The 27,994-nt window shown below is 47.5% G+C and overlaps 1 protein-coding gene across 1 annotated transcript; it reads right to left on the bottom strand.

The window, feature by feature from the left end:
* Window positions 1-1,214: 1,214 nt before the first annotated feature.
* nup133 (nucleoporin 133) lies at window positions 1,215-25,623 on the bottom strand. The gene is made up of 26 exons (XM_088609816.1): window positions 25,348-25,623; window positions 24,167-24,276; window positions 23,571-23,674; window positions 22,782-22,886; window positions 22,094-22,225; window positions 20,632-20,802; window positions 19,041-19,196; window positions 18,087-18,157; window positions 17,104-17,251; window positions 16,462-16,612; window positions 15,382-15,539; window positions 14,057-14,148; window positions 12,000-12,163; window positions 11,343-11,437; window positions 10,404-10,628; window positions 10,162-10,284; window positions 9,587-9,686; window positions 8,674-8,925; window positions 8,127-8,260; window positions 7,498-7,656; window positions 6,212-6,347; window positions 4,969-5,087; window positions 4,508-4,588; window positions 3,636-3,700; window positions 3,048-3,136; window positions 1,215-2,436 (listed from the first exon to the last, which is right to left on the bottom strand). Exons 1-26 carry the CDS (start codon window positions 25,473-25,475, stop codon window positions 2,300-2,302), a joined length of 3,405 nt encoding a protein of 1,134 aa, XP_088465942.1. The 5' UTR covers window positions 25,476-25,623; the 3' UTR covers window positions 1,215-2,299.
* Window positions 25,624-27,994: the final 2,371 nt, after the last annotated feature.

Below are 27,994 nucleotides of genomic sequence, written 5' to 3'. Positions count from 1 at the left end.
GTGGCTGTCGCTGGGACAAGGTGCGGGCGCCACACATGGCTCTAACCGCAGACGTGTGCGAGCAGCTGTAGGAATAACCAGAGAAACCCCAACTCGCTCCCCCCAGCTTCGCGCCCCTCAGAGCCGTCTGCACACCGCTGCGTTAAAGCGAAAGGATCCAGTTTTCCGACACTCGTGCAATGTTGCAGGTTTTGTAGGTCAACAACAAGCTGGCGCTGCAGCTTCGACAGCGGTGTCCGCTCGTACTAGCGGACTGGCTACCCCAACGCTGAAGGTATTATTAAACATGATGGGGGGGGGTTACATTTTTTCGTCAGATGAATGTTGCATGGTAAGACATCAACTGTTCACAAACCAACTCTCCGCACAGTGACTGACGGCAACCCGTCTTAGATCATGACTTTATTAACCCAATTCATTAAGTGAAACGAATAGATAATTCGATATTGGTTTTGAAATTGGTTTTAATTTGAGAGGATTAATACTTCATTAGTACTTAGGCAATCTCTAGAGAAATAAAGGGCTGATTACTTCCTTCAGGCTTTCCAGCCGTATGCGTTGCCTGACCAGCTGGGGGCCATCGGTTGTTCTTGGTTGTAAAGTGGACCAGCGTCTTCATGGCACTGAGTTAGGAGACCAGATGTCAAGCAACCCGAGTAAAGCGATCAATAGAGGACTGAAGAAGTTCAAGAAGGGAGCTGCGTCAGCTTTCCTAGGCTGCATAGGAACAAGTAAATGTTTCTTCGAGGCTGAAAAGAGAAGGAAAGAAGCACAGTGTTTTAGCTGTGGAGCCATCTTCAGGTTGACAACTGAATTGACACCTGAAGAAGGCTCCCCAGCCGAAACAGTGTGTTTTCCTTCTCTTTTCAGCTTGGAAAAAACCTTTACTTGTTCCAGTAGAGGATTGATCCTCTGCTGACCATGTATCCGGGAAGCAAAGTGCAGGACAGCAAAGCTGGACAGAGACTGGACACAGCTCCCGGCCTCGATCTGCCCCCAAAGTTCATTTTACACACTTCTGCATATCAATGAGTCACAAAATATTTTATTGCTGTTTTTCAACCTAACTATCTGAGGGACAGATTTCTAAATCTGACAACCCCTGAAAGTGAGTCTGGAAAGAGCCTGTGTTCCAAGGGAGGCAGAGAAGTCTGAAAAGCACCATACATGCATCACTGTAATACTTTTAAATTTAGATTAGTTTAAGCATTAGGTTACATAAATGTATTTTTATTTGAAAAAGAAACACTTTGGACTCCTTGCATTACACACTTTTTGTCAAGTGATTGCATGGAAAACGCTACTTGGAATGATTAAGAGCCTTTAAGGAAGCAGAAGTAAAATTATTTGCCAACGACCATGAAGCTATACAACATTACAATTCTGCACAGAACTTCCATATTGAGCGACGGGGAAATCTGTCACATTCAGCATTTAATTTATTGCAGATGTCCCTGATTTAACTCTCCTTTCCTATTTTAGCAACTTGAAGACACGGCGACATCTGTTTGGAGCATTGCTGCTTTCGGCTCGGCTCCTGCCACATGAAGCTGGTGGCTTGCCTTGCCTAACAGCTCAGGGGTTAGACAGAGCTCTGCATGATTTCTTCCAAGCAGCTTCCCGAGGTGCTTATTGATCCATGAAGCTCTTCAGGATCAATGGAAATCGGTGCCTGTACAGTCAGGTTTTTCCTACAGCACTATATTCCAGCAGCATTCACTCCTGTGTAGAAGGGGTGTATGTTCATTCTGATAGTTGCAAAGCCATTTTTTACAAGGCATGGACTTTTAAGAAACAGAAGCCTTTTCTCTAAATATTTCGTTATGCCATTAAGGCATAAGAAGCTAAGCACAGTGGAAATTAATGACAGTTATAAACGATCTCATTATATCAAGAGGGTAGCTGACCATTTTTCAGGCTCATTAAGGTAATAAAAGATCCTGTAGACAGTTTCTTTGCACTCAATCTTTCAACAACAGCAGATACTACACAGACATGTGTAACAATATTTTAGTAAGTCTCCATTACTATTCATTGTAACTGTAAACTATAAACAGTTGCTTTATACAGAAAATTGAAAATCTTTTAATAATAAACATATAAACAAACTCTGCCCTTGCTTCAACTCCATTAAGCTTTGTGCTAGGACTTTCGGATGACGACGAAGAACAGGGGAGAGAACAGAAATTCGGCAAAGTTTATTACAAAATGGGAAATTAGTTTTTAGAAGACTAGAAACGAAGGGCCCGGGAGGCCACGAGCTGAGTGGAGTCACAGTTGGGAGAGGCGCTCGGTCAGCTCATGTCTGGGCTTGCAGATAGTGTTCATAGTTGGCCCGCAGAGCAAACTCAAAGTAGGTCTTGGACCGCAGTCTCTCCAGCTCTTCCGACTGAAGCAGGGCATCGACGTCAGGCAAGTAAGTCTGCAGACAAACCCCTGGAAGAGAGCAAGACCGCTGACACACGTCACGGACACGCAGATAACTCATCGCTCACACGAGGAGGGAAAGGCCTCGGCGATCGCGTGAAGTGAAAAGGCCAGCGAACGGAAAAACTGGGAGAAACTGCAAAAGCGGACTTTAATAAAAATGAGATCACGTCAGGAGCAGCTTCACGGAGTCTTCGAAAGAGAACGGTGAATCTGCCAGTCACTTCATCGCAACCCTCCAGCCTGAAGGTAGAAGTCTACCATTGGGAGATCTTTACCAACTTTCTATACATGAGGACCTACTGCAATACCTATGTGCTCTTAATATTAAACCTCTTCCTCTACCACGACGCACTTAGATGTAAAGGATCTGAATTCCTATATGTATTTTTGTATCAAGAGTTACTACAAGCCCTCTTTTTAAGTTTCCTCGAGCTCTGTATTCTGCACGAGTTTGTGTAGGGCTTGCAGAATGTATTGTCAGTTGGTCCCTCAAGCCATTTCGTTTTAAAGTATACCTTTACCACTTTGCATCTATGTTGTCGTTATTTGCTTTTTGCTACCGGAACTGTGGAACAACAGGGCTGACCGCAGCAGGCTTCAATGGCGCGTGCACTTACCCTCTTTAATGAGCTTCTGCAAGATCTTGACAAAGATGCTGTCCTTTGCTGCTTCGACTGGGTCGTCGCTCCCATCCACAGAGGACCAGCTGGAGGGCACAGGGCTACAGTCAGGATGTTGTGAGTCTGGTTTTGTCCCTGACCTGTCTGTCCCCACACCTGTCTCCCTAACTCGGAATTCGAGACTGAACTTGTGGCATCCAAAATACCCTGAGTCAATCTTTCGCCTGGAAAGAAAGCTAACAGATGCAAGGAGGCGGCCTGCCTGGCTAAATAATAAGATAGTCACACATGTGTGCTTTTAAGAAGAACAAGAAGCAGCTATGCCCTCACTCAGCCTGAAGTAAACTACAATATTGTTTTTTTAGTTACCAAAGGCAAAGATCAGTGTAATCTGCAAGCTCTTAAATTTGACCATGTTTGCCCTTAAGTCTTATAACATTTAAATCTCTCCTGACTAGAAAAAAGCCATTTCTGCATTGTCTTCATCTTTACTTCCCACTGCTATTCCCACTGAAAATGGGAACAAAACTGAAGACTATTGTGCACGAGGGCATAAAAGGACAAATATGTTTTGAAAAATCTTACTCGTCTCTCTGGAGAGCCTTGCAAAGGATTTCACATTTGAGCCCTTCAATGTCAACGGCACCATCCTTGAAACAGAAAAGATGCAAGTCAGACTCCAAAAAAGAACACAATCAAAACATGTCTGCAGTTTCCTCTCAAAATATTTAAAGTTGTCCTTAAACCTGCAAAAAAAGACATCTTGCAGATCCCCGCTGTATTGTGAATACATGTAAAAATGGCTCAACTAAATGGGGAAAAAAAAGTGTTTTACAGAATTTGCTCATGCATTTCCATGCTGTTTTGTACCGTCATCATTTAACAAAAGACATGACTCGCTCATGAGTCAGCAGCTCCCGACAACGTCAAGCGGAACCAAAGAGCAAGTGTGTGAAGGCGTTAGCTGTGGCAGGGCCTGCACACTAGCAATGAAAACATCAGGAGAAGATTCTAAGGACAGTGAATCACCTTCACTGTTACCTCAAACCGAGAAAGGAAAGTGGGCGGATTTGAGGAAATAATTCACGACTGAATAAATGAAACTGTAAAAGAAAACGTGCAGCCACAACAAAACCGCACAAGGATCTTAATATAGTTAGTAGCCCATTTGTAGTCAGGGGCTCCCTGCGAGAGGGGGGGCTGTGGTATGAAGGTCAGAGGGCCGGGGGGCCCAACTCACAGCTGCTCTCTGTTCTCGCAGCAGGTGGACAGTAAGCACTGGTGTCTGAAAAGCCATCAGCTGGTGGGGGGGGTGGGACAACTGGCAGGCCATAAATCAGCTCATTAAACAAAAGCCGGCCTGTCCCTGATGGAAGAGGACAGTTAAGTAACGGGACAGCACGCAGAGCCGGCACTCGCTGTCGTTCTTTCGGTTTAGCGGCTCAGAATCTCCGTACCTTATCCATGTACTCCAGGAGGTCCAGCGCTTTCTTGAAGTCGTACTCGTTGGCGTTTCTGTTATCGTCGCAGATGTACAGCTACGGAACAAACCGGATATGAGAGGCTGTGCAACAAAGCCCTGTCAGTGCTCCGATGTGGGACTAAACTGCGCTGCTTTGTCCTTCAGTATTATTACTATTAATACACAAGATATACACAATGAAAATGCACAATGAGAGGAGACGGTAGATGGGGGTACGGAGTACAGCAGGAGCAGAGGGGTAAAGAACGGAACCAGTTAAGTACAGGCTCTTCTAAAGAAGACGGTTTTGAGCCTGGATGTGAAAGAGCTCAGGGATGGTGACTCTCTGATATCCTCAGGGATGATCTCGTGAGCTGTGGCTCTGCTGGACTGGCCTCTCTCTCGGTGGGACAGGCCTTGCTGCTACGGGCAGCGCCAGCTGTCCCGGGCACTCACATTGACGAGGCTGTGGGCGGTCAGCAGTGGCATGGTGTCCGGGTTCAGCTGCTTCTCCTCCAGCAGCTGCCTGGGCAGGGTCTCCTGGTGCAGCAGGAAGCGCTCCTGCTCCATAATGTCTAACGGATACAGGGAGAGAAACAACAGGTCTGCTTGAGGAACCGCGAGAAAGCTGTGGCCCCTGTCCTTTTCAGCGTGTTTGCCTTGTGCTTGTTGTGGAACAGCCGACTCCAAAATTGTCAAAATGCAGGAGTCATTTTCCTATGGTTATGCTCTCCAGTGTGAAACAAATATACTGATGGGGAAAAAAAGAAACGCAACACCTCCTCCTCCACACTCTGGCCCTCCCGTCTGCGTGGAACAGGCTGAAGAGTGACTCATCTGTGAAGAGGACCTGATGCCACTGCTGACGAGTCCATCAGCCCCTCTGTCTGGGCCAAGCCGGTCGGGGTGACGTCTAGGAGGTGTGAGCAGAGGACCTCTGACAGGTCGCCTTGCTCTAAGGCCAGCAGCATGGAGCCTCACTGTCCTGTCAATGATGCGGGCATTGTGTCTGCTGGCAGTTTCAGCAGCAGTATGGGTTGCAGATCTGAAACGATCTCTCAGATGGACCAGTCTGATGTGTCGGTCCTGCTCTGGTGTGGTCACTTGAGGGCAACCGGATCTTGCCGGTCTACTGAAACCTTCTCTGCACTCGGGACACAGTGGAACGGCTTACTCCATAGTGTCTGCAGCATACCAATGGCCCACTCCCTTGCTTCTGGTGACATTGGAGGCATTATGGAATGCACAGAAAATTGACTAAGTGTGGCCTTTTTCTTGCAGTGACCCAAGCTTTGAATTAAGGCCTTTTTAAAGGTGACCTGATCAGACATTGTTCCACCTGGACCTCTTTGGGTCAAAGTGCACCTAACGAGCTTTTGTGTGATTGGCAAGTTGCAATGCCTCACTGCACAAGCTGCATTGCTGGTCAGAGGGCTTAAAACAAATTGACAACTTTTTGTGAAAGTACATAAGCAATAACTACAGTATTCTCCAGAAGTCCAGAAGATGTTGCGTTTCTTTTTTCCCCATCAGTATACATGCAGTTAGGAATAACTAATTCTGGACTGTGTTCTAAGACCTTCAACAACTCCTGATGAATGAAACAAGAAAAGATACCTTACATGGGAATAAAGACTGAGGATGTCTATTAAATATTAAAGGCAAACCATTTGTTACTGGCTGTAAGAAACTGTCTTACCATTGAGCTTTCTCTGCATTACATCATCCGACAGGTCTGATGCCAACGCCGTCAGTTTGCTGAGGGCAAGCATGGTCTTCTTTTTAGCAAAGTATCGGGTCTCCGCATTAGCCAGCTCATACAAGGTCTGATGAGCCTGTAAAAATAAAGTGTGAGGCACAAAAACTGGGATTGTCAGGAGAAGGATCTGTCCAGCACTGAATGGCAACAAAAGTGCTGGCCAAAGATAATGGGATTATCACACAGCCTAAAGCTAATAATGAATAATTCCTTACACTTATATAGCACTTTTCTGGACACTCCACTCAAAGTGCTTTACAGGTAATGGGGATCCCCTCCACCACCACCAGTGTGCAGCCCCACCTGGATGATGTGACGGCAGCCATAGTGCACCAGTACACTCCCCACACACCAGCTCTCAGTGGGGAGGAGAACAGAGTGATGAAGCCAGTTCATAGATGGGGATTATTAGGAGGCCACGATTGGTAAAGGCCAATAGGAAATTTGGCCAGGACACCCCTACTCTTTTCGAGAAACGCCCTGGGATTTTTAATGACCACAGAGAGTCAGGACCTCAGTTTTACATCTCATCCAAAGGACGGCACCTTTTTACAGTATAGTGTCCCCATCGCCATTTTCGGGCATTAGGACCCACATGGACTGCAGGATGAGCGCCCCCAATAACTCTCTCCCAACAGCAACCTTAGTTTTTCCCAGGAGGTCTCCCATCCAGGCTCACACCTGCTGAGCTCCAGTGGGCTGCCATCTGGGAGTTACAGGGTGACATGGCTGCTGGCAGAAGCTGTGTGTACAATCACCCTTTCTCTCTCCCAGGCAATCCTTGGCTCCTGCCCGCCCTGCTACACCCAGTCTGTGACGACGTATGCTGCCATTATTTTCTAGGTCTAGTCGTCTCCCAACCGCGGAGCGATTCAAATCCCGCAGCCAGCAGAGGAATCCTACTCCGTTGGGCCCCTGAGCAAGGCCCTTCACCCCAACTGTTCCAGAGGCGCCGTGTAAATGGCTGACCCTGCGCTCTGACCCCCAGCTTCTCTCTCTGTCTGTGTGTCTCATGGAGAGCACGCTGGGATATGCGAAAAGACAAATTCCTAATGCAAGAAATTGTATATGGCCAATAAAGTGATCTTATCTTATCTTCCAGTGCTCAAGGGCTGTGATTCAGTAGGTTTTCAAGGTCTCCTGAAATGACCAAGAGCTGACGCCTGTTGGAGTCCGTGCTCGGAGGGCAGACTGAGAACAGGTTGGGCCCCTTCTGGCTTGCCTACCTTGCGGAAGTCCTGCGTGTGGATTTCGTGCAGCCAGCTGAGGTGCTCGTGGTCCTGCAGGAAGCTGGCGAGCTGCTGGTGCTGAGTGACCGGCTGAGACAGCAGCTTCCCCCTCTTGCCCTTCTCCATGTACCAGCGGAACAGGAAGTCGGCAAAGTTCTAGAGGAGAGAAGGAGCCACTGAGGACACCGGCTGGTCCTCAGCCAGGCCGAGAGCCGGAGCTGTCCCGGTTCGACATCCAGATGGCTCAGTACTTCACATATGCAAAAAGTACAGCTTTCACCAGCCTGGAGCCATCAATGAAAACGAAAAGGGTGGCTGTTAAAGAGCAAGGCCAGTTATCCACTACAAACAATTTAGGATGGATTTTGGTTGCAAAGGTGTTATAAAAACTAAACAATTCTCTGTATTTTTCCTAGTTACTCAATACATGAGAAATACATGTTTCCTGCAGGGTCATGATCAAACACATTCATCTGAACAGGCCCCCTGTGCAGCTGTAAGGAAGACAAGTACACAAACACTATGGAAAACTGGCAGTCCTTATATCATAATATCCCTGTAGCCACAAATAAAAAAGCTGGCACACAATCTTAAAACAAGTACCACTGCCCGTGGTCCTTTATTACCTGATCAGCAAATTTTGTCATGTACCGCTGCAGTCTGCTCTGGTTGTCAGTCTGCTCACACATCTGAACCAAGATGTCAAAATCACAGTACTTTTCAGCAAGAGCAGCCACCCACTGGTACTGGCCCAGGTCCACTGCAATTCAGGAGATAGGGAAACCTTTGTTGAGAGGCAACAAATACAGCCATGTGCTGCTTCAGCAGCAGTCCATAATGGGCCATAAGTCAGAGAAGAGCTTGGAGATTAGATTGGGACATGTTGTTGACGATTGCCTTGTACCGCAGAGATTCTGATTTGTCTAAAGAAGATCAAGAACCTTGATGCAGGATCCAGCCACCAAAGCTTTTTCTGCAGGAGAAATATGTCGAAATACTTTTTGAAACACAAAGCCTGAAGCTTCTTTTTTATATATATATAGCAAACGCCTTACTGACGCCAAACCGATCGGTATCTTGTACAAGACACCTGGGCTTCGTGAGGCAGGGGGAGCCTTGCTCTAGACACGGTAGTCTGTGAGGGACAGGAATTCATCAGAACGCGTGACTTACAGAGCGGAGACAGCAGCTCGGAGCGCCGCTGGGTGTACTCCATCTCCAGGTTGTTGTATCGCTCCGGGTCGCTGGGCCGATTTAAAGACTTGAGCTGGGTCACGTATCCATCCAGGTAGGAATCCAGCAGCGCCACCAGCTGCTCGTTGAGGGTGTTGCGCAGCTCGGTGTCGGCCTGGGGGTAGACCGTCTTCAGGATGACCTCGTGCTGGCGAACGATGACGGCTCGCACCCCACCGGGGGCGCTGGAAGCTACGGGAGAGCGATCGACACCGTCAGGGCCGCCACCCACCCAGAGCAAACCCTTCCCAGCTGGCAGTAGGAATGCTGCAATCTCCTGGCTTCTGCTACATTCTCCACGTCGTTATTTTCTAAACATGCATGCATCTGTAACCGATCCAGGTTTAGGGCTGGTTTTGTACCGAAATAACATGGTTCCTAATGAACAGTCTGAAACAGAATTTAAAACCGACTCTGTCAAAATCAAATCTGTGCATAAACAGATCTCCAATCTAACAGTTCAAAAGGCTGATGGAACCTGGTTACCCGACCACATGAGGTGCATTTGTGACTCTTCTGAATAATCAACATTGATGCTTTCCAGTTTTAGAAGGAAGAGCTGGTGACTGGGAGTGCAGTAGATCTTATGGGCACCCATGTGCTCGTTCCTGCAGGTAGCACATGCTGAGCAGCCAAAACACTGGTGCCAGGCGCTGCCATGCCTAGGGGCCTACTGTGGCCCTCAAGGCAGAATCTGGCCAGCTAGAGGGGTACCAACCACAACTTGGTGGTCTACATTTCAGAACCTGTAGCGGGGAACTGTGTAACCCACAGCTGGACATGCTTTGGGTAACAGAAAGCCAGAATGAAACCTGTACACCTGTAATACAGAATTGGGAGCTTAGGACCGTACCTGTCCAGGGGATGTATTCTGGCTCAATCGTCTCGTAACCAGGAGGCTTGTACAGAGAAACTTTGGTTTCTCTGTACTGGCCAGCAGCCAGCAGCATGTCCTACAGGAACAAAAAATGAAAAGTAGGGTTATCACTGACTGAACAGGAACAAAACCCCTCCTCTAAATCTAACAGTTATTGCTATGCCATTTCATGAGAGAGTCACAAAGCACAAACGTGTCAGAGCTAAAAATACCTTAACAGTAGCCCAGGTGATATTTAACACCTTAACAGGATAATGTCAAATGCCCACACGATTCTCAACATGCGACCTGCACCTTTATAAGTACTCCAGGATCCTGGAATACAGGTGTTTAAGGACATTAAATTACATTAGATTTTCAGCATTCTGCTTCTTGTGGTTACACAAAAAATTCAGTCCTTCAGTGTCTTTTTCCTTATCTTAATGACAAAAAATAAAACAAGAGCTTTTCTCCCCTAAAACCCAGAATGGACCAAACTACTATAGGCAGCTGCAGTCCCATCGGCTTCTGATCTTTGGAACAGCAAGAGGCACAGCACGAGAGGTCAGCACCTTGATTATGTTGTTGACGTTGACGACGACCTGAGCCCATTCCACCGACTCCATGTGCGCTTCTCTCAGAGCCCTCTCCTCCTCCTCCAAGAGGCACTCAAAAATGCAGGAAACCTGAGACACCTGGAAGGCAGAGACTCAGTCACCTGTCAGAGGCGGCAAACGTAGAGCGCACTGGGAAGAGGGTGTGGAGCAGGAAGGGTTTCGGTCTTGCCGTAACCCCGGCACGCCAGGCGGCCTACCTCTCTGAAGAACACGTCGGCGGCCGTGAGGTTGGGGGGCACCTCGGCGTTGCTCTTCCTCAGCGCGATGAGGATGGCCCCGTTGACCAGCTCGGGCAGTTTGGAGTGGTAGTTCTTGAGGACGGTGGCAGCGGTCAGCTTCTCCGCGTGTTCGCACAGCTGCAGCCGGGTGGCCGTGGAGGCGCCCCGTGCCATCACTGTGCTCAGCCTCTGGAGCAGCCCGACCTGGGGGACAGAGGGAGGGGCGGCAGCGTTCAGAGCCAGGGAATTTCACAGGAGTGTACTGCGCCAGTCGCTGTCAGAGAAGCCACTGAACAGAAGATTGTGCTCTATCTCTATAACGAGACTGCAAACCCACCCTGGGAGGAACTTAGAAAACCGATAAATTCAGAGCAGAAGAGTAAGACGACAGTGCATGAATCAGACATTGCACACAAGATGACGAGTGGTTGAGCTTGAAGTCCTTTCCGCAGGGCTCTCATGAACCTGTTCATTCTACCAGTTACCCAATCCTGTGAAATGCTTGTCTTGTCAACCACAGCAGTTGTACAAGGCCACCGTTCAACTGTGTGCTTCTCTGCTCCAGCGCTGTGGGAGCTTGGGGACAAACACTTATGTAACCTTGCATTAGCACGAAAATGCTTATTCTCATGGGAACGTATTCTGCATGTACTTGGTTGAAAGGCAGGACTTCGCCCTGTACAGGACACTTGTCCGTCTCATGATGCACACACACCCACTGAGGGCCAATGACCCCAACCAGCATGCCTCTGGAAAACAGGCAAACTGCAGCACCTGGAAAATACCCCTGCAAACACAGCGGAGAACATGGAAACTCCACACAGGAGCTCCAGACCCTAGCTAGAGCTGTGAGGTAGCAGCCCTCTGCGTCACACACCCCTCGCTGCCAACAACCAGGAAGAAAGAAATGCAACTCACTTCAAGGAGGAAGTTCATGAAAAAACAGTGAGCTTTCATTTTGTCCTCCAGCTGGTGGAGAAGGATCAAGGATGTGAGACTGAACCCACTCGTCTCTGCAGCAGAAAAAGAAACATTTCAAAAAGCATGTTAAGGTATGGAAAAACCTCGAAGTTAAAACCCCCAACACCTGGAAAACCAGAAGGTGAGGGTCTTATCCAGCAGATGCTCAACATCAATGTTTACCTTTCAGTAATCATCGTGGAAATACTTCATATTCATAGAGTTCTAAATCAAGTGGCAGAAAAAAAGGCAAATACTTTATTGCAAAACCTACTTGCCCTCACATGATCATTAGAGAAGAATGCTCTACATTTTCAGTACACCTCGCTTCCATCTAAGTTTTGCAAATCTTCTACAAAGCGGATACTAAAATTAAATTGGATTTGGCGAGTTACAAACCAACAGTAATGGCTGTACATGTTGAATTCATATTACAGACACAACACACACATAATTCTTCAAAATGCTGGGCATAAGTAGCAGCATCTCCATGTGTCAGCATGGGACTGCATAGCCAGAGTGTGCTATCTGCTCCTGTTGGGCTTGGTCTCAGCCTTGTGGCCCAAGACCAGAATCCTTAATGAAGCCCTTGTTGTCTCTGTAGAGCAAACTCACCGTCAGGCACAGACTCTGCCCATCGTGGGTCCATCGCAGGGTAATCATCAATAAGGTCGAGGTCAATCTGGGTCACTACCTGGTCCAGCTCAGTGTTCGAGTCTGGATCACCATCGGGAGGAAAGATTTCATCCACCATGTTCTGCGCCTGCATCAGGTCCTTCCTGTTGAGGTAAAGCACAGCACGTCACACAGAACGAGGACCAGCTCACAACCAGACAAGCCTTGCCATTTGTGAGGATTTATTTTTTAATGTTTTTAAAATACAAATTCATCATTTATGTGGTCACTGACTCTGAATGATCAAGACCCGATTCACGTTTTAAAAAAACAAGCGAATGAACGAGGGTCATGTTCTTGGATGGAAGAGGCACTAGGGTTTCCCTCCTGATTGCAGCTGCCAGTACAGCACTGATCACCCTGCTCACCAGTGGATACTGTCACCTGATGAGCTTCACACTGACTGTCAATGAGCCCTTCTCCTGACAGCCCTGTTCTTAGCTAGATGGTTTTTTTTGCTGGACTCATCAAGAAAACAGCTTCAGCTGCAAATCCAACCCCCAGAAAGCTGCTTCTTCCTGGTATTGGCCGTGTGTTCGTTTTGGAAGGTACGGGTCACAGGGCAGGGCTACGCCCATCGAAGAGACCACGCACGGGGACAACTCGCAAGCAGTCAGCCGACTCGACATGTCTTTCGTGGGAAGACGGGAAGAAACTGGGGTACCCGGTGAAGACCTGCACAACCACAGGGAAAACGCACAAATACCACAAAGAGGGCTCCCCAGTTCGGGGCCCGTGGCCCAAGGGCTGTGAGGGAGCAGACCTCAGTGCCAGGCCACCACAGTGCCCCAGCTGCAATTCCAAAACACTTCCAAGCAAAGGACGCCCTACCATGTGCCTGGCTCTGAAGCTTGCCACATAGTGCTCTATCGCTCATTCCCTTAGGTCTTGTAGACAACTACTCCGCTTAGCTGCAGAGGGGAGCATCATACTGCTCTCTTACGATCGGCTGACTGCATTGATTCCATGCAACTTGCAACTAGAGTGGTTGCCAATAAGACTCTATAAAAAATGAATTCATCATTAGAAAGTAATTTCTTTAAGTGAAAGCAATCAAGGGCTTATTTAATGAGCAACTCGAGCAAGGAGGGGAGGATAAATGATTGAAATGCATGGAAAAGAGCAAGGTGTAGATTTTCAGCAGCGCTGAAAGTTTGCAGTTGGCTTCAGCACCCAGCAAGCGCTATAATTAGCTGACATTCCACACAGCGATTGATGTGTGTTTGAGGGTGGGGGTAGGGCAGCAGTGTCTAGTGTCTGGGGGCATATCGGCGTCTATGACGGCTGATGTGGGCTACAGCCGTCCACCACCCTTCAAGAAACCGGCTCTCCAGATGCAAACAGTCTCACAGGCTACACAACAGGACCCGTGAGTCAATTTCTCTCCCTGCTGAACACCCCTGACTCTGAATTACCAAGACCTGATCCACGTGATCAGGATCCTGCAAGGCACTAACAAAGTCAACACAGCGGACCAGAGGACTCAAGTGGAAATTACCCGGAGAGAGCAGGAGAACAGGAGGCCCTTCTTCACACAAAGGGTGGTGGGGGTGTGGAACAAGCCGCCCAGCCATGCTGTAAAAGCTGACACTCTGGTTTCTTCCTAAAACCAACTGCGAGAGACCCTCAGATCTATTAGTCTCTAGTGGCTGAAGGAGCTGGATAACCTTACTGACGTTCTACCAGGACCAGGCTCCACTAAGAGGGCCGCTGTGTTTGAGGAAAGAAAAGGGAAAAGCTCATGAACACTAAATGGGACAGCACTCAGCTAACTCCCTGGACAGGTACAAACAGCGACCACTGGCCCGTCCTGTCCTCCTGTCTCCCTGATGGCTGCAGCCCCTTGCCTCACTCCACACATAGGGGCTGCAGCTCCCTCACTTTACTAGAGGTGCTTGTGGACAAGCAAAAGCTAAGTGACAGGGACAGAGTTCACTTCAGTTCACTTCAGGTGTAGGGAAGAGTGCAACGTGCACAAGCGTCTGCTGTAAGCTTACCGGCAGAAATGCAGAAAAGCCGTTTTCAGAAGCTTGGTTTTGTCTTCCTGTGCTATTGTCTCCATCTTGGACGAGCCCTCTGTGGTCGAAGCCTTAACAAAACAAGGGGGAATCCATTTTCACTGATCACATACTGCATCATATTTCGATGATTTCATATTTCGTCAACTTAATTTAAAAGAATGGATTTAGATATTCATACTTCAGATGGAAAAGCCCACCAACACCCGAAAATGAAGGGATGCTCTTGGTAGGCACAGAGTTCGGCCTGCCCATGTGCCCAAGCTAAGAGGGCACCCTGTCCCCCGGCTACTTGCTGCCATCCTGGCAACACAGGGACGTTTCTGAGAAAAAAAAATGCTTTCCAGGATGCCGGTACCACTTACACCAATCCACACAAGACTCTTCGTTTTTCAAAACGAAAAGTAAAATGTAAATAAGTTGCTCCCTTTTCCTTTTCGAATATTCACAAAACAAGTTAATGTCCATCAGGGAATTTTGTGCATTAACGAGACAAGATCTGATGCTTACAAGCAGATTTAGACGTTCCTAATATAGCTGACTCTAGCTTGTGCATAGTTTAGGGATTATATTACATGAACTAGCCATGTTTCTGTGAACACATATAGAGCCTCCTTGTGGCAGAGACCAGTACAACTCCCGCAGACAGACGTCAAGTCTTTTTCATGGGGAGGTTTTTAACCTAGAACACAATATGATGAGAGATCTTTAAGAAAAGGCAGGCTGGTACCAGAAGTTATATTGTGGTACCAAGAGGTGGCCCTCTTCTGTTCTGGTACGGAATTTTGAAACTAGCGCTGCAGGGATGTGGACCTATTGGAGGGGTCATCCCTGGAATAAGATGTTAAACAAAGATCCAGACTGTTTGGTCATTAAGGAGCCCACGGCACCATTCGTAACAGTAAGGGCTTTAACTCCAGAGGGACTCCTGTCTGATCCGTCCTCCTTCAAGTTCTCCCCTCCGTGCAACTGGGGAAATCTTCTCGCTCCTCCAGCTGATCTGCAGTGCAGTGGGGCTGCTGGGGCAGAACGGCTCAGCATGTCACCCATGTGGGGGGTGCAGGAGAAGGAGATGAGCTGCCACTCTTGTTTAACAGGGTAAAAGGCGTTGTACCATTGCCAAGAATTATCATTACTACTTTAAAAAAAGCAACATGGGACAAAATACTTCAAGCATCTGATACAGGTTTCCATTAGGCAGTCTTTTACCTTTTAAGGTCTCTGAATAAAAACATAGTTCCTTAATGAAAAAGGAATTTTTAGTCGGGCAGGCAGCAGCTAAGACAGTAACTTCCCTCTCTTACCTCCTGCGCCGCTTCAGCGAGTGAGGAACACAGCGAGTCTTCCACCGTCTCTGGCAGCACAGACACGCCCTCCCTGGCCACCACTGCCACCAGCCCGCTGCTCTGGGAGAAGAAAATGGGCAAATCGGCACAGCAGCCGCCTCCCAGGAGCCTGTCACCTGGAACGACACCCCGGAATCAGCCCTGAGGGGCTCTCCCTCGTACACAGCTCTTTACTCCGAGACAAAATGCCGGCTTTGGTTCCCAAGAGCTCTTTCTTAAACAGCTGAACAGGATCCTCAACTTCTAAAAACCAAAGCTGCTTGCTTGCTGGAGACAATGGCCTTCTCTTGCAATAACATTACGAGATCAGAGTACGTCAACAAGGGGGAGTAAAGGTTAAACAGAACAGGTGACGCTAGAGCTGCAGTCTTAGCACTGCTCTTCTGAATGAGCCTACCACAAGGCTGCTCGTTCCTGGTAAGGGCCGCCCTTTCTAAAGAACACTGCTTAAGGCATGTTGGTAAAAAAAAAAGGCGCCGTCCTTCGGATGAGACGTAAAACCGAGGTCCCGATTTCTCTGTGGTCATTAAAAACCAGGGTGTTTCTCCAAAAGAGTAGGGGTGTAACCCCGGCGTCCTGGCCAAATTTCCCATTGGCCCATGACAATTATGGCCTCCTAATATTCCCCATCTCTGAACTGGCTTCATCACTTTGCTCTCCTCTCCACTGAGAGCTGGTGTGTGGTGAGCGTTCTGGCGCACTATGGCTGCCGTCACATCACCCAGGTGGGGCTGCACACTGGTGGGGGTGGAGGGGATCCCCATTACCTGTAAAGCGCTTTGAGTGGAGTGTCCAGAAAAGCACTATATAAGTGTTAGGAATTATTATCATTAGGTATTCGATTCAGTGAAGTCGGTTGACTGGCACAGGCAGAAAGCCAATGAAAGGGTCTTCTAACCCTTCCACTGACAGGTCCCAAGCCTCCACACCTGCATTTTGATTCAAACAGATTCTACTAATTCTCAGCACCTGCAAGAGGCGACCGAGTGACTGAAGCCAGAAGGACATTATCATTTTGTCGTTGATAGGGGTGCTTACCAGGGAAGCTGAAGGAGATCTTTTCTTCAGGCAGGTCTCCTCTGCCAGTGCCCGTGGAACAAGCAAAGATCAGCTCCTTGTTGTACAGGTAGGCCGCCTGACTGGAGGGGTCGGGCAACAGAAACCTCATGTCCAGCAGGTTCTCTTCGCTCTGCAGGCCGGACACAAGTCAGGATGTGTTCGACACGTCCACACACACACACAAACAAACAAACAAACAAACAAACAAACAAACAAACAAACAAACAAACAAACAAACAAACAAACAAACAAACAAACAAACAAACAAACAAACAAACAAACAAACAAACAAACAAACAAACAAACAAACAAACTCCAGCTCCCTCGTTTCCCAAAAACAGAACTAAAGAAACCCAAAGCCATGCGATGTTCCTGAAGACAAAAATCATTTACAGTTCATTGCTTACTGTATGGTAAACTGTAAGGGCAAATGTCTGGCAATAAAATATTGCACATCAGCACTAAACTCAATTTTCCAAATCAAAAATAAAAAAATAACGGAGCCAAGGAAAATCTTACCCTATTTTTTGCCAGCAGTTTTATTTAAACCTCTGCTCTACGTAATGAATATCTTTTGACATGGAAGCTGTCCAGCTGAAATCCGTGCACCGTGGACCCTACCTGAAAGGGGGGGTTGTATTTTGTGACCTCCACCGAGATCTCCTGCGAGATCTGCGATCCCTGCTCCTGCAGTGTGACCAGGCAGTAGTACGCCAAGCAGGGCGCATCAGCAGGGTGCCAGGCAGCTGCCAGGACAACTAACCCATCCCTTAAAACACAAAACACGAATGACATTTCTAAGGAATATTCACCATCCCAATAAATCCCAGAAAAAATAAATACCACGATTCCTTGCTACTCCATTTCAAACAGGCCAGATGTGCCAAACTGCCTCCTCTTGTGTGTAAACTTTCTGTTCTTATTCTTCATAAAGGGGAACTGCAGTCCCAAGTCTCAGTAATGAAATAAATGAGTTGACGGTATCGCAAAACGTCACAAATTCTGAATAAGACACAAAGCTGTGAAGTTTGTGAAAGTACTGTAAGTCTCCATGTTGGTGCCAAGCTCTGATCTTGCCACAGGCGATAGCAAGAGTTTGCGAGAATTGCGACTTGAACCGGCCCTTCCTACTCACTAGTCACCATGATGACTGACGTGCTGTGATGTACAAGTGAATAAACACTGGTTGTGCAGCAGACATTTCAATGCAGAAATGATCCAAAGTGATTTGCATGCAGGGTTAACAAGTACTATTTGTCCGCAAAAGCGTCTCAAAGTTGAGAACAATATCTATTGGATTAAAAGAGATGCTGCTTCTCCTCACTGGAAGTTTTGTTGCCTTGTTCTGAATCGCTGATAATAACAGCAATATGGTGCCGTGAAAACCTGGAAATTTTGTCTATTTTGTGACATACATTGGAGGTTTTACACATTACTTGGTAGTACATTTTGCTTTCATTGTGGTATGAAATATACTGATCAATGGTGATTCTTTCTAAATCTGAAATACAGAAAAAGCATAGCAGTGCCCCTTTAACAGAGATCCTTGACGAGTAGGCAGTGAAAAACACTTCCACACAGGAGCAAGTGAAGACAGTACTCACTGGTTGAGCTGCAGATCTATGTACATCACATTCACACCTTCCTTAATTTCTTCATAGTTGCTTTCAGACCCCTGAAACATCAGAACGCAAAGGATCAAGATTCGGAAGGTGTGACCTCAGTGAGGGGGCTTCACCAACACAAGAAAAGGTGAAAAACTCACTTAAAAGTCCTGCTGTTTTCACTTAGTAGTAACATGTGCTATATGTTGTGGAAAAACAGATGTTTCTTGAATTAACTGTCCTCTGCCATCCCAATATAAACTATAATCACTCTACTTCAATGTAACGTCGACAGAATTAATAAAGTTTGTGTTTCTTGATTTGCCCAGAGTAGTCTGTCAACCCATTTCATTTTTGTTTTTCAAAAGTATTACCCCCCCAGTTATAATTCCTCATTCCTAATGACTATTTTCCAACACTAGATTGATTTGCAAAGGCTACACACTCTCTCTGCCACACTCACCGAAACAATAAAGGTGTAAAGGGATACAATGAGCCCTAAGAAAGGCTTTGCTGTATTCTTGTTTTAATGTGCATGTAAAGTTCAGATCACAGGTAGGCCACTAACATGTGGGATTTCATATGCTGGAAAACTAGAGAAGATGAAACCAAGAAGGCCACCAATTTCTGCATAAATAAAAGCAGTAACAAAAAATCAATGACTAAACCAAAACTAGATATATTGTTCTGTTTTTAATTATGTTCTGCAGCGCTCTTGAGTTACTTATATTTGTGCCCACTTATACAGCTGGCAATTTACCAGAGTAATGTGGGTAAAGAACACTGCTGAAAGATCCAGGGGTAGTGGCCTACCTGGGACCTGAACTTTAAATGCACTTTAAAACAATAATACAGCAAAGCCTTTCTTGGGTGGGCTAACAAACCACAATCTTCATCAAGGGGGCAGAAGACAGGGCTCAAACTGTCGCAGCAGGGCAGGCGAAGTGGCCTCACCCAGATGGCATCAGTAATGCTCTCCCGGAGGTTCCTGTTGACGTCCCAGCTGAGCACCTGGTGCTCCGAGCTCTCCTCCACCTCCCATTTGCCGAGGCTGCAGCTGGTCAGAGTGTACAGGCAGGCGCTCTCCCTGACCCACAGCAGGCTGCGGAGCTGCCGAGAGACGAGAGGCGGAGAGTCGACACCCGGGGGAAAGAAAAACTGGCAGCAGAGCCGAGGGACAGACCCCGGACAACATTTTCCAGACCCAGCTGACCGCCGATCAATTTTCCTACCGATACGTTCGCCGAAATCCAAAATTGCCGACTTATTTTCACTCTGTCGACTTAAAGGGCATTGCCAGCAGTCATATCACTCTGCAACTCACCACTGGCAACCCCCTGAAGCTCAGCAGGTGTGAGCCTGGTCAGTACCTGGATGGGAGACCTCCTGGGGAAAACTAAGACTTGTGCTGGAAGAGACGTTAGAAAAAATAAATACCACGATTCCTTGCTACTCAATTTCAAACAGGCCAGATGTGCCAAACTGCCTCCTCTTGTGTGTAAACCTTCCGTTCTTACTCTTCATAAAGGGGAACTGCAGTGTTAGAGGGGGCCAGTAGGGGGCGCTCACCCTGCGGTCCGTGTGGGTCCTAATGCTCCAGTATAGTGACGGGGACACTATACTGTAAACAGGCGCCGTCCTTCGGATGGAATGTAAAACCGAGGTCCTGACTCTCTGTGGTCATTAAAAATCCCAGGGTGTTTCTTGAAAAGAGTAGGGGTGTAACCCTGGCGTTCTGGCCAAATATCCCATTAGCCCTTACCAATCATGGCCTCCTAATAATCCCCATCTCTGAACTGGCTTCATCACTCTGCTCTCCTCCCCACTGAGAGCTGGTGTGTGGTGAGCGTTCTGGCGCACTATGGCTGCCGTCACATCATCCAGGTGGGGCTGCACACTGGTGGTGGTGGAGGGAATCCCCATTACCCGTAAAGCGCTTTGAGTGGAGTGTCCAGAAAAGCACTATATAAGTGTCAGGAATTATTCATTTTTAATTATAAAGCTAGGCAGTGCCAAACGAAGAATGCTGGGAAAGGCCATCCTGAGGTAGACCGTTTGGAGGCCCAGGTCCAGAATCCAGCTCCTTTTACCGGTCAGAAAATCAACAGCCCATCCTCTACAAAGCCCTTCCCAGTGAAATCTCCACTGAAGGAAACCAGTTGACCATTCCAGACACTGTTGGACATTTCCATCCATCCATGATTGTGCCTTTCCCACCATCTAACAGAACACAGACGACTCTCGGATGTGTTAATTCTAATTGAACCCGTTGCTGGCCAGAGGAGGACAGGCTCCCCTTTCGAACCTTGGCTGCTCTCCTTCCTACTTCGCCACTGTCGCCTTAGGCTCGCTCACTGGGGGTTCAGTAAAGCTGCTCTGTGACGATGTCCATTGTAAAAAGCGCTATACAGACAGAACAGAGCAGAGGACAACACAACAGAACATCTGATTTGAACCGCCTGGGACAGGAACCCCCCCCGTGTGCCAGGAGGAGGAAGCTGGAGCTGCTGCACCACCGAGCCCAGAGGCGCCGCCGGACACCTACCGCGACGTCAGGGGGCTGCGCCAGCATGCCGAAGAGGCTGGAGACGCGGCGGCCGAGGCCGGACAGCACGCCCTGGCCCTGCTGCAGCGCCCTCTGCTGCAGCCTCCCCGGGGCGTCCGCGCCCAGGCGCAAGAGCTGCTCCCTGTCGGAGGAGAGCACGAAGCCGCCGCCCTGCGGAGACACCAGGAGGGCAGGCAGAGGCAGAAAGGAACAGGACAAATGAGCGCGATTAACAAACTCCCGGCATTACTCAAGTTGAACACTACAAAAACCGCCCGTGTGGGGGGAAAAAAGGAATTTTCTCAAAACGGTTTCTGATGGTCTTCAGAGGCTGACCTTTAACCTCAGCGACACCGCCAGTGATTGGGATCTGATGTTGAAGGGGAACTGCCACACTATCTTTATATTCCGGGGTTAAGAGACCGAGAAATAAGAGAAGATCACTTTATTAGCCATATACAATTTCTTGCATTAGGATTTTATCTTCCGCATACCCCAACTTGCTCTCCATGAAGAGTTAGAAAGAATCTGCATTGATGAGTGCATTTCAACCCACAATGAAAGTCAGATGTACGCAGTAACTAGTAAAACCTCCAATTTACATCACAAAATAAACTAAATTTCCAGGTACTGTATGCCCAGCGCAATGTTCTACGATTCGGAACAAGACACCGAAGCTTCCGGTGAAGCCTGCAAACTATTACACTATAAACAAGCAGGCTTGTGAATACAGCTCTTTTATTCCAATAGAAAAATCGCTCTCGACTTTAAGATGGTTTACCCGAAAAATACTTAGTTACTTAGTCTGCATGCAAATCATGTCGGAAAATTTCAATGCAATGTTTTTTGCACAACCTGCAGTTATTCTCTCGTACGTCACATTTCATTAGCCCTTCCAGAGACTAGTGAGCAGGAAGGGCCGCTTCACTTCGCCAGTCATGGGAACTCTTGCTCTTGCCCGTGGTGAGACCAGGGGTTTGTCACAACACAGCGACTTATTGTCAAAATTGTCTATTCCGTCAATGAATTTATTTTGTTACTGAGATTTAATGGGCAGAGCGGTGGCTCTGTGGCTCAGGATCTGCGCCTGTGGCTGGAAGGTTGCCGGTTCAAATCCCGCGGCCGGCAGAGGAATCCTACTCCGTTGGGCACCTGAGCCAGGCCCTTAACCCCACCTGCTCCAGGGGTGGTTTCAATCGCTGACCCTGCGCTCTGACCGCAAGCTTCTCTCCCTGTCTGTGTGTCTCATGGAGAGCAAGCTGGGGTATGTGAAAAGACAAATTCCTAATGCAAGAAATTGTATAGGGCCAATAAAGTGATCTTATCTTAATAAACGGTCTGAGAAATCAGGAATGCAGTTCCCCTTTAACATACATCAATGCAATTCATTCCAAGGTGGTTTTTACAGACTCCAGTGCGACGCAGGAAAGAACTGGAGTGTTGAAGTCAGGTGTGACGCTACCTTGACTGCTGTCAGGAAGCTACAGAGGTTTCCGCCCAGGTCTGCGACAGTCTCGGTATAGGTGCCTTCGTGGACCAGGCTGGGCCAGTAGCGCACCGTCCCCTCCCGGGTCACAGCCATCACTGCAATCGCCTGCGAGGTCAAGAACAGCCGTGAGCTCAGCCAGCCCCCCCCGCCGCCTCAGCTCGCACCAGGACGCCCGACGGGCTGCTTTGAAACCACGCTCCTTGTGAACCTTAACGTCCAGTTACACCACTGGCTTCCGCCTATGAGCACATGTAGAGCCTGTGTGCTCCTGAGTTTTCCCCAAAACAAACACTGAAAGCCATTTGTGGTCACAGCATCATTGAACCAATATCGCTGCTCTGGAATCAGTAAAGAGAAAGTAACCAGACGCCTGTCGCAGCTTAAGGGGATGTCCTGCACTGACAGCTTGAAGGAACTGAATCTCATAGTGGAAACTACATGGAAGTGGATTCAAAACTGAGCACAGGAGGTCCTTCTTTATTCCGAGGGTCGTGGGTCTCTGGAACAAACTGTGTTGAAGCCGATACCTCATGGAACGGCTTGACGAGATTGGCTGACCAATCAGCTACTAGCAGGCGAAGGCGCTGGACGGGCCTAGGGGCCTCCTCTCACGAGGAACTGCTCTTGTGCTCTGAACGCCCAGACTGACGCACAAACCCACCTGTACAGGAGCCCCTTCGCCAGAGCCCTGGCACGATAGGGCGACCAGATCTGCAGAGCCGGCAAAGTCACTGGGCGGCAGCTGCAGCTCCTTGCAGACCGATAACTGGGGTTCAGAACAGAACAGAATCAGACAGCAGGCCTCCAAATCAACGCCACCTGTAGCCGCAACGTTTCACATTTACGCCAATGGATGCTAGAAAACGGTTTTCCTAACCAGAACTCACAGCTCGTAATGTGAACGGCCACACACCCTTCCCTTTTGCTAATCAAGGATGAAGTTGGCAGTGCTTGATTTCGTCCAGAAGGGGGAGGAACATTGGGTATCGATCTCAAAAACCACCACGTTGTACAGCTGCATGCAAAAGTTGGGGCACCCCTGGTTTTATTTTTTATTTTTTTTCAATCTGTCAAGTAAATGGTAATTGTGCATTAAAATGTGCAGAATTCTGCCATGTCTACGTTTGTACCCTCCAGAGGCTGTGTTAACTACCTTTCACTTAGAGACTCAGTGAAGCGTGCAATTTGACCAGGGGTGCCCAAACTTTTGCATACCACTGTATCTGATTGCATCATCAGCACGTGTCCAGGTCCCTGGGGTATCGGCAGGACAGACCTTCGCCTGTATGGACGTACAGGACAGAGTCACAGAGAGATGAGATCTTCAAACAAGCTGATAGGAAAAGACCAGTCAAAGTTCCATTTAACGCTCAATGCATTTCCCACAATATTTCCCTGTACACAGACGTCTGGTTTTCTAGGGATTAAAAAAGAGACGAGGAAATGTCACCTTTGCCACAGCAGTCTGCCCGATCTTCCAGATAATAAGACTCTCTCCGCACACCAGCCAGGCCCAGCCACTCTGGTCCACCCGCGCGCTGATCTCCTCCTCCTCTGCAACAGACAAGACACCCGGCTCAGCCCCAGGCCAAGGGCAGGAGATCACGCCTGTTCACACGCATGAATACAGCAGGGCCTGGCCTGCACCACCGAGCAACACACCCACTCACGGCCATCGATTTCCAGGTTACAGCCCGTGTGTGGGGTACAAACATCTATAGCCGTCCGGACACGCTATTGAGACCCCTAGCCACTGAAGGCTTGATTTTAAAAAGCTTGGAAGATAAATGAAAAACAATTTCCGCACACACGGCAAGGTCAGAAAGCTTTTGATTCTGGTGACATATGCATTTTTCAGCAAGTTGAATCCCGCCCTTTTGGGGACAGGGCCTTTGCAATTCGAATGAAGACGAAGGCTTTAGAGAAGCTGCACAGCCTGTACTGAGACAGCTGGACTGTACAATCATGTACAGTGTGTCAATACGCAAAAGCCCGGAGGCAGGCAGTACAGTATATCTACGGCGGCAGGGGCACAGGAAAGCTCACCTTCGGCCATCGTCAGGGCCTCCATCACTTTCACGGGCAACGAAGAGCCGAAGCCCTGCAGGTCGAAGTTCTCGGCGGTGGCCGTGTACTGGGCCCGCGTGGGAGTCGCTCTGGAACAGAACAGAGGGGATGTTTGTGCTGCTGCCTCACACTCACAGCTCCAGGTCTGGGTTGGATTCTGGAAAAGGACACCTGTCCATGTCGAGCCTGCCCGCTCCCTGTGGGGTGCATTCTGGGTACTGTGGTTTCCTCCACTCCATCATGTTAGAAATATACATTGTTAATGGAACGAAAAAAACCTCTTTGAAACAAATGGCTGGTTTTCAGTAAGACTGAATAAAGCACAAGATAAATGAAGAGGATGGAGTACGAAGCTGCATCAGTGCGGGTTCTGCAGAGGTCTGCATGCTAACAAACCGGGTCCATTCGTGCCGTCGTTCTTGCAGCTGGATCGGAACCAGCAGCACACGCACTGGTCTGTGAAGTCCTGTGACTGGTTAACCCAGCACCTGACAGCGCGCTGTCACAATTGAAAACAGCAGCCATGCCGACAATACTCTTGGACCTGTTCACAATTCAGATTGGAATTTTACTTTTTTTCTCTAATGCCCTGAATCTGACGGAAGCGGACTAATGAATGAATTTCAATGAATGAATGAACAATGCAGTTCTCTCGCAGAGTAGTCTTCACTATTAAAATGTGCCTCCGACACGAGGTTCACAAATAATATCGTTTGCTTATATATTCAGGATATCAGCAAAATACCTGACCTGACGAAAACGCATACATTTAAAATCAACTAACTTGGTTAGCCAGCGAGTTTTAAACAGGTGAGGGATTTTCAAATTCGCAGTTGTTTTAAGTAAATTCTATGACTTTTATATTAAATGATAGAGGATAAACGTTTTTTAAAAACAACTATTAACGCTAAACCACGTAGAATTACTAAGTGATAAAGATTTGCGATTAAACAAGCCGCGCTTTGCTCTTTTAAAACTAATCATTTCGTGTTTAGGATTGTTCGTACAGCTCTGCTAACTTCACTATTTTAGTGATCGTTAATGAAGATCCTGCTTCATTTCACGTTGTTTTATTTTTGGATCAGTACTGACGAAAGTGAAGCGACTGTTAGATCACCCTAACGTAAATTTTCGCTTCATTTTTTCGATAAAATACTTACCTCGCCGGCAGAGACGCTCTCCGGACCGGCGAGAACAGTCCCGTCGGGGTACCGGCTAGGCTCTTTCTACCGGCCGCTCTGGAGGTCGGCCTGCGAGCCGATCCAGCAGACGCCCGGGGAGAAAACATCTTTTATTTGTTCGCTGTATCCGAGTACGATTTTCGACTCCTTTCACACAGGTTCTGTATAAAGTCAAACCATGAGACAACCAGTTCCTCGTTCGAAGATTCCCTCAAAAAACGCTCGCACACTGACTCACAACATGCGACAAGTGCTGGCGCATAACATAAACGTCATTTGTCGTGGGCTGGTTGTGGGGATTGTAGTTTTATATAGAGAAGAAAGCGCACCAGACTACATCATGAAAGAACACTGTATGAAAAGGGAAGTAAAAAAAATAAAAAGGAAGGAAGTGAGAACGCAGCTCTGGTGTGTTTAGTTTCGAAAGTAGTACGTTTTAATAGTTTCTCATTGAAAGCTTTTTAAGTACCGTTGAAGCCTCGTGAAATGAAGTTATTTCAGATATTTAACTTATACAACAAATTCGCTATTTGAAAAAACATATTCCTGTCAGTTGCAAAAGGGTTTTTAAATTTATTTGAACATAATGCAATTCTGTGTTTATCTTTCCACAAATATACAGTACATAAAGAAATTCAGAAGGAGAACGAAATTGTTCTGTTTATTGATAAAAGTAAAATATGGTGTACTGTCTAAAAAAAAAACAAGCAAGAACCAACTTTGTGTTCTTGATGCCTTTATACCGGGCCTTCTACGTGGTGGACACACTCTCTCCCAATGTTTTCAGCTGTTTACTGAAAAGAGCCATCTTCATTTTAATTGAAAATGTTTTTTAGTTTAACTTGATTAAGTAGAAATGTTGAGGAAACGTACAAGTGTTCGGTCTTTCACAGAACAGAGTGGATGTTTGTGCTGCTGCCTCACTCTGTGGTTTCCTCCCAGAGACACCCGATTATGTTACAAATAAACATTTTTAATAACACAAAAAACGTTTAAAAACAAATGGCTGAATAAAGCACAATATAAGTGAAGAGGTTGGAGTAAGCCTTATCAGTGTGGGTTCTGCAAAGAAACAAGTAGAGGTTAGCTGCATGCTGCAGCAGAAACAGCAGAAAGTAAAAACATTTCAACCTCATAGACTGTTTCAGGGTTGATATCTGTATTAGTCAGCAAATGTAATTTTTGATAAAACAATGCAGCCTTAAAGCCTGTGAAAAGGAACTGTGAACTGGCTTCATTACTCTGCTCTCCTCCCCACTGATAGCTGGTGTGTGGGGAGCGTTCTGGCACACTACGACTCCCGTTGCATCCTCCAGGTGGGGCTGCACATTGGTGGTGGTGGAGGGGATCCCCATTACCTGTAAAGCCCTTTGAGTGGAGTGTTGTGTGCTCTCTGAAGGCACCAGTTCTGTAGGGTTTGGGCATTTACTGGGACAATTATTAATTGTAGCAGTAAATCACAAAATTGATTCTTTTGATGGCTTTAGAATCCAACCATGCGATATAACTCAAACAACGCACACACACACAGGTACTAATACACGAGGATACATTTATTAATACATAGAATATGCATATAAACTTAACAGATCTTATCGAGAGGGTTATCAGAATACAAAAGGTATATATTCAGTCAGTTACAAAGAGTTACATATATCAAGAGGACATACGTTCAGTATATCATTCATTTAGACCGTTTCGTAATTGAACTTGGTTACAACTTCTACATTAGATACTCAAAACAAGTACATAACTCTTAGGAATTAAATTGATATCAACTGGTTGGGATAACAATTGAATTCTCGAGCTGTAATGCATTGAAGTTGAATACTCATCCAATCTCTGGGGATTCAGATCTCCTGCGGGCACAAAGAAACAGTTGCAGGCTGTTGCTGTCCAATCTGCGCTCTCTGGCTCCATGCCAGGCTGTGCTGTGCGGCTTGCGACGGTGCGCTGCTGATGCTCACTGTTGGCTTTAACTAGCAAAGTTTGTGCACAGGAGAAAAGATGACTGTGGGTCCCAGCAAGTCAGGAAGAGGACCGGTTCGTTCCTGATGAAGCGCTAGTTCTGAATAGTGATTCAGCTGTCCACAGTTCCGACCTGTTCACGAGGCTTGCTGCTGGTGCTAACCTCGGGTGCATCCTCTGGTTACTCTCTGGCAACCTCCGCTCTAGACTCTTAGAACAAAGCAAAGTTCTGGCACTCGGACACACTGGCCGTTCCGTGGTTGTCCGGGCTGAGTCTCAGGATGGTCAGGAGGCGTGCTGCGAGAATGTCCTGCCCTTGGGAGCCTTCTGCTCCTGGGCCGTCCTGCCCTGGAATTCTCCTTTGAATTCCCTTTAGAATAGTCCACAGAATTCTCCACAATTCCTTGAATCTCCCAGGCTCTCTGTGTTGCCTGTTTTTACCTGGAGGAACTTCAGCTCGTTGATTGGCTGACAGTTCCATGGGCATCAGAGTCCCGCGTGGGTTACTCGGCCCTACCAGTCCCTGATTGGTTGATCAAGGTGAGATATGAGTCACTTACTCCTGACACTTAGGAATGCAGTCCAGATGTCCATTTGGCACTCCCTAGACAGATAGGCGCCAATGGATGACCATTGATCATGATAGCCAGGCTTAGCC

The sequence above is a fragment of the Lepisosteus platostomus genome, chromosome 17 (genome assembly GCF_059453375.1).
Source record: "Lepisosteus platostomus isolate fLepPlt1 chromosome 17, fLepPlt1.hap1, whole genome shotgun sequence".
Taxonomy (NCBI): domain Eukaryota; kingdom Metazoa; phylum Chordata; class Actinopteri; order Semionotiformes; family Lepisosteidae; genus Lepisosteus; species Lepisosteus platostomus.
Note: the sequence above shows the minus strand (reverse complement) of the source record. Positions and strands in the feature narration are given on the sequence as shown.